General features: G+C 40.7%; 1 protein-coding gene across 2 annotated transcripts in view; it reads left to right on the plus strand.

Moving 5' to 3' along the window:
• Positions 1-12,920, plus strand: part of ITPRID1 (ITPR interacting domain containing 1) — a 95,622-nt gene that overhangs the window by 68,069 nt on the left and 14,633 nt on the right. For both annotated transcript variants that reach the window (XM_023186050.1, XM_023186049.1), the window contains exons 9-10: positions 10,306-10,388; positions 10,811-12,115. In XM_023186050.1, the coding sequence (XP_023041818.1) occupies positions 10,306-10,388; positions 10,811-12,115 (1,388 nt within the window). The remainder of the gene's footprint in view (positions 1-10,305; positions 10,389-10,810; positions 12,116-12,920) is intronic.

The following is a 12,920-nucleotide window of genomic DNA, read 5'->3' on the forward strand; positions in this document are numbered from 1 at the left end:
TATCTCCTTTAATCCTCATTTAAGTCTCTGAGATAACAATTTATGATGTAGTTCAAAATCAGTCTACTTAAATGTGAAGTTATACTCTGTCTTTATTAATACACCAGTAGGATGACAAATAGATTAAAACTTGTGTCCCAATTCTCATTGATTAGTATTAGCTATTAGTAATGTTGAACTAATAAAGATTCTGAGGCTGAATTTCAGCCCAGCAGAAAAGACTGGATTATGGATTATTAGTGATGCCTACTTTCAGAACAAGTGGTAAGATTTGCATCGAGTATGTCACATATTTACTCTACCAATCAGTTATAAAAATACATGTAAAATTACAAACAATAAGACTAAATATATAGCTTATGAAAACAGTTATAGATGGGATAGATGAACCTACAAAGAAAAAGACTCAAAAAGTCATTAAGAAATTTTATCCACATTTAAAATAAGGAATCAAAGAGACATTAGAAGCAAAATGAATGGGCAAAATATACCAAAAAGTATGTCAATGATAACAAAAAGAAAACAGGAATTACAGCATTATTAGATAGTGCTGAATTCAAAAAAATATATATATATACACATACAAAAATGTATGAAGTAAGGCCAAAGCTAGGATGAGAGGTAGAAACAGTCTTTTTAGAGAATATAGAATGAACATAAATTGTTCAGTTGGTGACATTAGAAAAACAAGTTATTAACTCAAGAAGTAGGTATCCCAAGATATCAATAACTATTGAAGAAATTAAAAGTTTTTAAAGAGTTTCATCTTTTAAGGTATACCATTGTCAGCAGTTTTATGGCTAAGCTCTTTTAACATTGTAAGAAAATAATACTACCTAAGACTTCCAAGCTGCTGAAGAGCAGAGTAAAAAAAGAGAAACCTATCAATTGTTTTTTACAGAAGTGGCACAATTATGCTACCAAAATCTGGGGGAAAAAGGCATGTGCTCACAAACGCACATGTGTGCAGCACACACAAACACACAAATCATAATTTTTGGTAAGAAAAATTCACATTATATGAAAAGAAACAAGATATAAAATGTGTATTAGGATTATTATTTTACAAAACACAGACATATAAATGTGCACAAACAAAATGCCCTAAATCGAAATACATAGAAAATACATAGAAATATTTTAGTCATTCTCTTACATGGTTAAGTTATAATGATCTTTATTTTTTATTTATGATTTTTTATTTTTCCAAATTTTATTTACCACATTGTATTACTTCTATAATACTGAAAAGCAAGAGTATTGAGCCAAAGATAAGTTAATTTTAGAGAAGCAGATTTTTTTTTAAATGATGAAGGAAGGTTATTTTGACTGAAGAACAAAGGGACTGCTAGACCTGGAGCAACAGAAGGAAGGAAAGAAGGGAGGAAGAAAGGAAGGGAAGAATTTCTAGGCTGTAAGATCTTGAAACCAAAACTTCAGGAGAGTGCTAATGGAAGTTATTAAAATGTTATGTAGAAATCTTCATAGGATAGAGACTCTTCTGCCCAAAACTTTTGGCATAGAAAAAGAATTACCTTGTCTCAGGATTATTTTCCATAATTACTAATATTTTCAGTCTTTCTTCAGTTTTAGGATGAGAGTCAAGATAAATATAAGTTCCGTGATGGCAGGTACCTTTGTTGACGCTGGCAGACCAGTATATAGCACAGCATAGGACCCTGCAGGTCCCAGTGACCACCTGCTAGGAATGAAGGTTTCCAGTAGGAGGTTCCATCATGCTCTTTCTCTGTGGCTTATTCTCTTCAGAATATTAACAGTGACTTGTTCTACAGCAAGAATGTTTTTCAATTTCATAGACAACACAAATCCACAAATCAATTTCAGAATGAAGATTAAAATTATCCTTGACAGAGGCTGGGCGTGGTGGCCTGTAATCCCAACACTCTGGGTGGCTGAGGCAGGCGGATCATGAGGTCAGGAGATCGAGACCATCCTGGCTAACATGATGAAACGCCATCTCTACTAAAAATACAAAAAGTTGGCTAGGCGTGGTGGCTGGCGCCTGTAGTCCCAGCTACTTGGGAGGCTGAAACAGGAGAATCACTTGAACCCGGGAGGCAGAGGTTGCATTGAGCCGAGATCACACCACTGCACTCCAGCCTGGGCAACAGAGCGAGATTCCTTCTCAAAATAAATAAATAAATAAAAATAAAAATTATCCATGACAGGATGGAACCATGGTCCCAAACAAGCTAGATCAAATTTCACAAGGATATAAACTAAATCATTCACTTAGGTTTCAAAACATTTATTTATTGATTTCAAAATAGAGACTGATATCAGTGTAACCCAACACTGGGAACACAACTTCTGACTAAACTAACACAGCCTCAGGCTGTGTGTATGGAAGTGAAATCTAGAAGTAGGAAAAGAGCGCAGTCCCCCTCCTTTCCGTGTTGGCCAGACCACGAACCCTGCTACTGAAGGCCAGCTGGGTGACAGGTTTTACAGCAAGCATTAAGTAAGAGCCTATTCAAAAGTACAAGACACAAACAGCCTGAAAAGCCTGCCCTGTGAGGGCTGATTTAAAGGGTCTGGGGAGATTTTTATTTCTATTTATTAATTTATTTGAGATGGAGTCTCCCTCTGTCACCAGTCTGGAGTGTTGTGGCACGATCTTGGCTCACTGCAACCTCCGACTCCCTGGTTCAAGCAATTCTCATGCCTCAGCCTTCTGAGTAACTGGGATTACAGGCTGGCGCCACCATGCCCAGCTACTTTTTGTATTTTTGGTGGAGACGGGGTTTCACCATGTTGGCCAGGATGGTCTCTATCTTCTGACCTCGTGATCTGTCTGCCTCAGCCTCCCAAAGTGCTGGGATTACAGGCGTGAGCCCGGGTCTGGGGAGATTTACGCTGAGGAGAAAGGCCTGGAGGAGCTGCCTTTGGAAAAGGAGTTTGACACGTTCTGCACTACTCCAAGGAGCAGAGCTACGACCGACAAATGTAAAATGCTAAGGTACAGGTGGCCAATACAAAGACGAATGTCCTAAAAGGTATGATGCGCTCTGACCAGATAGGAGTCATTGCTTGTCACCAAAAGTAAGCACTAGCTAAATGACCATCTATAAGGAATGTTCTGGAAGGGAGGTGGCACCATCCTGTCTTCCAACCTGGGGAACACAGGGAGGTTTTGTTTGTTCTACGCAACATGGAAAATTAATTTTGTGAAATGCCTTCGAAGGAACAACTGCTCTCTGGTCCAAACAATTCACACTACTGCCCATTGTCCTGAAGCCTAGCTGTTCCACATACTTATGCCACCTGCCCAGCTCCTAAAAGCATTGGCGTTGGCCTAATCTCTAACGTCCATTCCAACTCCAGGCTAACTTGCTTGGTAACTCAGCTTCACCACAGAGCTGTCACAGAATTTTGTGCCGTTGGAGGACAGAAGAGATAGGAACTTGACAATGAAATAGGTAAAGTAGAATTGATTGATGAAGACAGTTAACTTCAAACAGTCTGAGGTTGAAACATTTCTCTTGCTCTACACAACTTTATCACACTTCACACCCCGTCACCTCTTTGCTTTTTCTCCCTCTTCCTATGTATCTTTCAATTTCCTAGCTTCTATGAACTCAGACTATTTTAAACGTGAACTTTCCACCTAGAATTCAGAAGCTTTTGTTACCAGCCCAGCCCAGAAAAGCAGGTTGACTTTTCTTACTAATTTTAGCCATTCCAAAGGTCCTTTGGCAGGAACCGGGGTCTTCCACTCTGTGGTTGGTGTAATGCTGCCATCTGGTGATTATTCCATCAAAGTGCCTGAGGCATCTGTCTCCTAGGCAGAAATGTTTCCCAACTCACAAGTCAGTAGAGTAGTCCTGTCCCAAGCAGGGTCCCCCTAATTGGGAGGGTAAAATTTATCTCCACGAAGACAGTTGTGTGCTGAAAAAGGTAATTTCTAATTAATATTAATATTAACCATGATTATTAGTAATGATATGAAGATTTATAATAGATATTAATGATGTCCTGCAGCAAAAATTTACATATAACATTATGTAGCCTATATATTATTAGAAATATATTATTGGATATTATCCTTATTGCAGCCCCACAAGTAACATAGTATTACCATATTCATTATTTTCTCTATGAGGAGACAGACTCAGAGAGAGTAAGTGACAAGCTCCAGATCACACAGTCTCTAAGTATGAGAGTCAGAATCGAACCCCAGTAGAGCAGGCTTCGACTTTTCTAGATGACTCAGCATGGAGCCTAACTAGATTTCAATAGCATTCGGTGTACAGAAGTGGACCCCCTTGAGCTATGGGATAGGCAGGATGGGGGAACAAGCAGTCTAAGGAGGCATGAAAAAAATTGTGCAGGACTTGGTGGTGGTGAAGGATTCCATTTATATAACAGTTTTGGAACAGGATTCAACCAGCAGTAGAATGCTTAGGTGATAAGATCTAGCTGGAGGGAAAGGACTGGTAGGTGCCAGGTGGGAGGTCAAGGCCCCACTGGAGCAGAGTAAGGAAGAACTGTGGCTCCTTCAGCATATTGAGTACCTAGGGAAAATATCACTAGGGCTAATGAGACGTCTCAAGTTCCCCCAGTCTTGGCTTAGCTAGCTGAAGGAACTGGGCGGGGTTGGCCAGGTGTGCTGGTACCACTTATATTACTCTTGCCAGATGCCATATTGCCTTCCCCAAAGGCAATGTATTACATATTAGGTGTGATATATTGTATTACATATTAGGTGTGAGGGTGTGGGAGTGATAAACGATGTACATTTGTATTTGTCTGTTTGTTTAATAATCCATCATGGCCATTCTGAACTAGGTGATTTCTCATCCTTTGTCTCATTTAATTTCTATGACCCTAAAGGAATACTTAGAATTTGGACATCCTATATCTAGATGCACATAGTCTAGTTGTTGAAAAGGTACTCTATAAGGAGAAAGGATTTTTAGCCTCTTGAAGAAACTAAACCATCAGTAACCTGGCCCACATTTTGCTTGGTGAATCTCTCAAAATGATTGAGATGCATACATTTCACTTCTAAAACAAACACAAGATAAACAAGCCTATTCACCTGGGAGAACTATGCCCAATTCCACCATTTGATCTCGTCATCTAAGTGAGGTTCTCAATGTCTGATTTTTTACTGCTTAAGTGAGTTTCAGAGATTGTTTTGTTTTTTGTACTTTACACAAGTACAGTTAATGAAAGGCAACAGTTATATCACAAGTATACCTCTTTTGGAGGAAATTACTCTTTCTACCTTTTAGGGACCCTCTGTTTGTGGTTGTTTATTTTCATCTGGACCAGTGTATTAGACCATTCTCATGCTGCTATGAAGAAATACTTGAGACTGGGTAATTTATTAAAAAAAAAAAAAAAAAAAAGAGGTTTAAATGAGAACACATGGACACAGGGAGGGGAACACCACACATTGGGGCTTGTCAGGGGAGGGCGGGGGTCAGGGGAGAGCAACAGGAAAAATACCTAATGCATTGTAGGTTTAATACCTAGGTGATGAGTTGATATGTGCAGCAAACCACCATGGCACACGTTTACATGTGTAACAAATCTGCACATCCTGCACAGGTACCCTGGAACTTAAAATAATTTTTTAAAAAAGAAAAGAGGTTTAATTAACTCACAGTTCTGCATGGCTGGGGAGGCCTCAGGAAACTTACAATCATGGCAGAAGGCACCTCTTCACAGGGCAGCAGGAGAGAGAATTAGAGCCAGCAGGGGAAATGCCAGATGCTTATAAAACCGTCAGATCTCATGAGAACTCACTCACTGTCACAAGAGCAGCATGGGTGGGGGAACTGCCCCCATAATTCAATTACCTCCCACCAGGTCCTTCCCATGACATGTGGGGATTATGTCAACTACAATTCAAGATGAGATTTGGGTGGGGACACAGCTATACCATATCAACCAGATTGGTATAAACCAGCCAGCACATGGACAAATGGGCTCTAACATATCACTCTGTCCTAGTGTTCTAATGTAAAATCTCATCCATGCATTGTAAGAGGGGGAATAGCAACCATTGCATATGAAGCTTATATTCAAGAATAGTAACTGCTTAGAAATTTTTTGAAAAATTGAAATAACAATAATGATGTATGGAGAGTGCTTCACAGTTTGTTGTGCAAATCTTGCATCAAAACATATAGAAACAGCAAGAGGTTCCAAAGTCTGTCTTGTTCATCTTTCACCAAGGTTCAACCTCTTTCTGCTGAATATCTTTGGTTCCCCTAATGCCTCTATAGTCTGGGAGTGGGAATGAGGAGTGGAAGTTAGTCCTGTCTCATGCTGTCCTATCCCATACTTTGTCTACTGCAGAGACCTCTGGAGTACTAACAGGCTGTGGGCCCAGAAGCACATAAAGGGAGCGTTTAACAGGAAGTTTGTGTGGAAAATTCTTCAGGATGGGCTGCCCACTCAACAGGTTATTAAGCAGAGGGGCTCCCATCAAAGTGTGCAGGGCCATTTGCATAGTGCTGAAAAAACATTTAAAGTTCTGCATTGAGCTTTTGAAAGGTTACTACAAGAATCATCATGAATTTCGTACCCACAGTTGATATAAGGAGGAAAACGGGTGGTATTTTTGCTAATCCTAAAGGAAACTGAAAAGTTTTAATATGGATTGAACTAATTATAACAACGGCAGTGAAGTCTTAAATATTACATTAGTAAATTTCTTATAATAAATATACAGTGAGTATATGCTATTTCCTCTGAAAACAGTGAACAGCTGTTCAATTACTCAGGTTAAAGGCTCTGTAAAAGTCACACATCAGAGTTAAAGGAAAATGTCTCAGGCAGTACCTTTTCTACACACTATTCAGTTTTATAGTAACAGGTGTTTATGTTTGTAGAGTCTTTTAGGTCTTTGTTATAAATCCCACACGACGTTGTTAATTTTTTTGTTTAAATAGTCAATTATCTTTTTTAAAGATGTAGATAATAAATAAATAAAATATTCAAAGCTTACCCACAAAATATTTTTCTTTCAATACCCTAAAGATGTTACTCAGCTGTCTTCTTACTTGGATTATTTCCAAGGAGAAATCTGTCATCCTTATCTTTTTTAACTCTATATTCGATGTTCCTTTTCTCTGGTTGATTTTAAGGATTTTTATAAAAAGTCATTGGTGTTGGGTAATTTTTCTTTTTGTTTTTGTTTTTTGTTTGTTTGTGTTTTTGAGACAGAGACTTGCTCTGTCACCCAGGCTGGAGTGGAGTGACACAATCTCAGCTTACTGCAACCTCTACCTCCCGGGTTCAAGCGATTCTCTTGCCTCAGCCTCCCAAGTAGCTGGGATTACAGGCATGCGCCACCATGCCGGCTAATTTTTGTATTTTTAGTAAGGACGGGGTTTCACCACGTTGGCCAGGCTGGTCTTGAACTCCTGACCTCAGGTCATCTGCCTGCCTCGGCCTCCCAAAGTGCTGAGATTACAGGAGTGAGCCACCGCGCCCAGCTAGTAATTTGATTTTCATGTGCCTTAGTGTAGTTTTCTTCATGGTTCTGGTGCTTGGAGTTAGTTGGACTTTGTGAAACAAAGTTTTCTTTGAAATATTTCTTCAAAGGCTCCCCCTCCTCTTTGGGGTTTTTCAATTACCTGTACCTGAGGCTACTTGGACTTGTCTCATCGCTTGCTGATGCATTTTCGTTTTAAAAATTATTTTCTTTTTTTAAATCTCTATGTTTCATTTGGGATAGCTTCTTACGACCATGTCTTCATGTCACTAATCTTTTCTTCTGCAATCTCTGATCTGCTACATATATCCATTATAAATTTTACTGGAGACTTTGTTGTTTTCATCTCTAGAAGTTCAATTTGGGTTTTTTTTAATATCTTGCATATCTCCATCTAACATAGATCATCTTTCCTCTAGCTTCTTGAACATATGGGATATAGTTTTAATAAATGTTTTAATGCTCTTTCTCAATTGATAATTCTAAGATCTGCGTTAGTAATAGGGTGGTTTCAATTGATTGATTTTTCTCCTCATAATGGATCATATGTTCCAGCTTCTTTGCACACTTGATATTTTTTAATATATGCCAGACATTTGGGTTTTACCATATAGGTAAAATATATTAGACCATCTAGGTGGTAGACAGTACTATATTCCCATAAATATTCTTTTGCTTATATCTTGGACACAATTAAGTTACTTGGAAACAGTTTAATTCTTTCAGGTCTTGCTTTTAAGGCTCGTTGTGTGGGACCAGAGCAGTGGTCATTCTAAGGCTAATTATTTCTTACTCCTGAAGCAAGACACTTCTGAGTATTCTACCCCTCAATGTCCTGTGAAATAGGAGGTTTTGCGTCTGGCTGGTGGGCGCATTCCCTATTCCAGGCTCTGGATGAGTACTGGGCAGTGTTTCCCCTGATCCTTTCTGATGGTTCTCTTCCCAGCTTTTGGTGGTTTTTCACATGCATGAGCTCATCAGTACTCAGCTGAATACTCAAGGGAGACTCTCTTAGAATTCTGTCTGTGTGCAGCTCCTTCCTCTCCTCTATGTGCTCTTTGAACTCTAGCTGGCTCAGTCTTTTTGGACTCCTAGCTCTGTTTCCTCAGCTTCACGTGTCTGCCAGGCTGAGCCTGGGTTCCCCCTTCTCATGCCAAGACCTGTAAACTCTCTCAAAGCACTAAGCTGGGTAACTATAGGGTTTACATCACATCACTTATTCCTGTTTCTCAAGGACTGCTGTCTATAACTGTCTGAGGTCCGCTGTCTATAACTGTCTGAGGTCCACTGTCTTGAAAACTATCTTTTTAACATATCTTGTCTAGTTTTTCAGTTGTTTCAGGTAGGAGGAAAAATCTAGTCCCTATTACTACAGCTTTCCAGAAGCAGAAGTCTCATTTAGATCTATGACTTGCAAATATTTTCTGTTTTTTTACCCTTAACTATGTAACAAGAGGCAATGGCTAGGTCAAAAATAAGCATTCTCAAAATTTTGCTCAAAGTTTCTCAATCTCTCTAGGATTGAGCTATTCTAAAATGTATGCCCTCTGAATTTTAGCTTTTAGTTAGGTTTGAGGCTGAATTAAAGAATATGGAGTTTATAATGTTTAATTATACAAAATTGAGCTGTTACTTTCTCCTGACTTTGGCCTCAGGCTGAGGTAGCTGGGGTTTGGGCTGGGCCGACCACCTCTGGGACTGTCTCTACTTGCTGTCTTTGCTCAGACACATGGACCGTTAAAGATCTTGGGGATTGTCGTCTACAGGGAGAAGAATGATGCTGCTCTTGTGAGTGGAACTGTCCTTCAAGGTGAGGTCCAGCAGAGATCTAAGCAGAGGTTAGGATCGTTTCCCTCCCTTGAACTCTTCTTCAGCAGTTGTTCAAGCAAAAGCAAATCCCCTATTTATCACTTAGGTACCAAATACTCAAGCATTGTATCTAAGGACAATGAACTGTTTCCTTTTAATTCACTTCCCAGACACATACCCAATCTTCTCCCAGGACAGACAAGGCTCCTCCCTCTGCTCCTTGTATTCTGAGGAGGCCACCTTGCAACTCCCCTCCTCCTAAGAGACTGCCTATTACAGCCTATACTGTGTTATAACTGAAAGCATTTCTCATTAAAGAAGATTTAAAAAAAATTCCATAATTTAATCTTTAGCATGGTGACACTCTGGTAGCCAACTATTTCCCCCAGAATATATAACTTAATATTTACCTAAGAATCTACAGATAGATTTAACATTTCATGGATGCTCCTGCTTACAAAGTCATAACCTGCCCACATGTGACTTTGCCCTTTCTCTGCATGTCCCAGCCTCTCCTGGTGACAAACAAGAACAGTGATCTAAAACACAAGCACAAACTTGTAGTCATAGAAATAGTCCAGCTGCAGCTAGCAAAGGGTCCTTATCCAAATTTTAGTGAAAAGAACAAGAATATATATATATACACACACAAATATATAAAATGTGGTCTTTTATTATTTTATTAGTGTGGCATTTAAGGCATATGTGTTTCCTTCTGGATTTTCTTTCCCTTAGTAAAGATTCATCTCACGACCATATTGTTATTTGGTTTTGAGAGACATTAGTTTCTCTTCCTTCGTTTCATGTTTTATTCTTTGTATCAGGAAACCAGTGATGCAATTTTATGTGAGCTCTCTTACAATTGAGAAAAAAACATCCTTGGAATTCCCTCATTTGTTTTTTCTTCCACACAGTGGGCATTTCTGCAGGATCCATGGTGTGTCAGGCACCTAGAGGGGTTGATCCCAGTCCTGCTGGCCGCATGTTTTCCTTTTAATAACCTAAAGATCTTTTTCCTTCTGCAGGTGCCAGGGTGGACAGAGCAAATAGCTGCCAGTCTGACAGCAGTGGGTTCCTGGAGGAGCCGCTGGAACTGCTGCCCTTCCAGGTAGGAGGGTTTGGAACAGGGCCATGTTGCTCATCCCTCACATTCCACTTCAGCCCTATCAACCAGGCTGCCACCCAAACCTCACTCACAGCTGACTCAGAAAGAGGGGTGTTTTAAATCAAGCCACAGTTGGAAAGCCTGAGAAGGCACAAACCACCTGCACCCAAAGGGCAGGGGAAGATGGAGTCATATTAGACAAGGTGCCAGAAAGTGTGGCCTTCCTTTCCTTTTGATTTTACTAAGCAAAGAAGTTGATCCCCCTAGAGAGGAGGACCTTGGTAAAGTGGTAAACAGATGCAAAACCTAATGTTGCAATCCTTATCTCCTGACTCCTAAGTCAATGGCAATGACAAGAAGAAAGTCTCGCCTTAAACCTGTTGCCTCCTCCACTTCCTGACCTGTTGTCCTGGTTTCCTCTACAGATGCCTTCCTTGCCAAGCAGCCAGAGTCCTGCTGAGAATGGAGGTAGAAAACCAAGAGATCAGAGTCACAGCGTAGGATCATCTCAGGACTGTCAACTAGAGTCAGATGGGCCAGATTCCAAGAGTAGGGTGAGCGCATCTTTTTCAAGCCAAGACATGACTGCCTTGGAAGAAAAGGCCTCAGTATCTATAGTGGAGGAAGAGTTTCTGCTTGAGGCCATGGAGAAGCCACCAGAGCTGTATATCCCAGACATGGCCTGTGCCAAGACCACCATGAGGGGAGAACACCCAAGGAAAGACAGCTATCTGCGGCAGCTTCTGCCAATGTCCCACAATGAATATGAGGTTACCGGATCCACAGCCACTTCCAAATATGATCATCCTCTGGGGTTTATGATAACCCACATCAGAGAAATGCAGGGCAGTTTTCTAAGGCCTGAGGGGGCTGGCGAAGTGCAAAGCCACCACTATGTGTCTCAAAGATCACCTGGAAATGATCATACTCAAGACAAGTTCCTTCATGTTGACTCTGAGGCCCCAAAAGAAGAAGAAAGCAGTGGACTCTGTCCTGACACCAACCACAGCTTACTGGCACCAGAAAGCTCATCACAGTGTGTCTCCAAGCACAGTGAAATCATACCTTATGCAACTGACCTTGCTCAAACATCTGAAAAGCCCATTATCTACCTCCATAAACTGCCTGGAGATCCTGCCCAGGTGAAGTCAAGGTCTTGTACTTTGGGTCAGATACTACCTAGGCCAGAAGCTGAGATGGAAAACCTTCCTCTAAATACTGGCAGCTCCAGGTCTGTAATGACCCAGATGTCCTCCAACCTGGTGTCAGCTGCTCAGGGTGCTGTGTCCTTGGGGACTGGTCCCAGAGGAACATCTTTAGAATGCACTATGTATGATACTGTTACCACAACAGAACCAAGACTGGGGACAGAAGCAAGACAGTACAATGATGCTTCCATTCAGACTTTTGTATGTGAGCCCAGGCCCTGGCATTTCTGTTCAGTTCCAAGCAACAAGGCCTTGACACATGGGCCCCAGCCCCTCACCAAATCTGTCTCTCTAGACTCAGGCTTCCCTAGTATCTGCCCATTGGGCACCTGCCATGCTATACCCACCCACTGCTGCATCTGCTGTCATCACCACTCCCACTGCCACTGGGAGAGGCAAAGCCCTGGCCTTGAACCCTCAGTCTGTAGGCACTGCCTCTGCTCACTCACTGGTCACCGGGAAGCCCAGTTCATGACGACTTTGAAAGCCCTTCAGGACACTACAGTGAGGGAGCTATGTTCCGTAAGTGTTCACCCTTGCAAAGATGGAAAGGCAAATGCACCCATGATAAACACCTCAGGGATAATGTTCATACTTCCTTGCTGAATGCAAGATCTCAGGGCAAACGTTTCTATTTTAAATCATGAATAACATTTGTAGAGTGCTTTATTGTTTATGATACAGTATCACACATTTCTTCTTGATACTTCCAATCAATCACCTTTAGAAAGAAGCAAAGCAAATTTTATTATTAATCTTCATTTTACAGATGGGAAAACTGAGGGGTGGAACCATACATTCATATGTCTAAGGTTATAAGCATTAATACATCTATAACTCATCTCCAGTTCTAGCTGAGAAGTTCTGTGTCTTAAATTCATTTAGCTGTATAATCTTGCACAAGCCATTTAATATTTTTGTAAAATAGGGAGATTATTCATGCCACTGACACAGGATTGTTTTAGGATTAAATAAGATGAACCCTGTAAACCACTCAGCCCAGCATGTGGCACATGGAAAGCTCTAGGTAATGTTAATTGTGTGGGTATGTTACTCTTATAATCAATTTTTGTGACTGTTTTGCATTGTTCAGGTCTTGAACTTAGAGCTTCTCATGTCAAATAGAGAGGCTTTTGGTCACTTTTGCTGAACCTATTGAAAGGTGGACCCTACAGTTACTGAGGACTAAATGGCTCCAGCCTTCTCTAGCCCTTGATTCATCAGTAAGTGTTCAATGAGCCCTTCCAGTTTCTCCTTTTTCAGCAAGTTTTCAAAGCAACAGATGATCTAGGCTTTCAAGGCCAGCCATTGATTAAAAAACTTAAGC

This window comes from Piliocolobus tephrosceles, chromosome 8, assembly GCF_002776525.5.
Source record: "Piliocolobus tephrosceles isolate RC106 chromosome 8, ASM277652v3, whole genome shotgun sequence".
Taxonomy (NCBI): Eukaryota; Metazoa; Chordata; class Mammalia; order Primates; family Cercopithecidae; genus Piliocolobus; species Piliocolobus tephrosceles.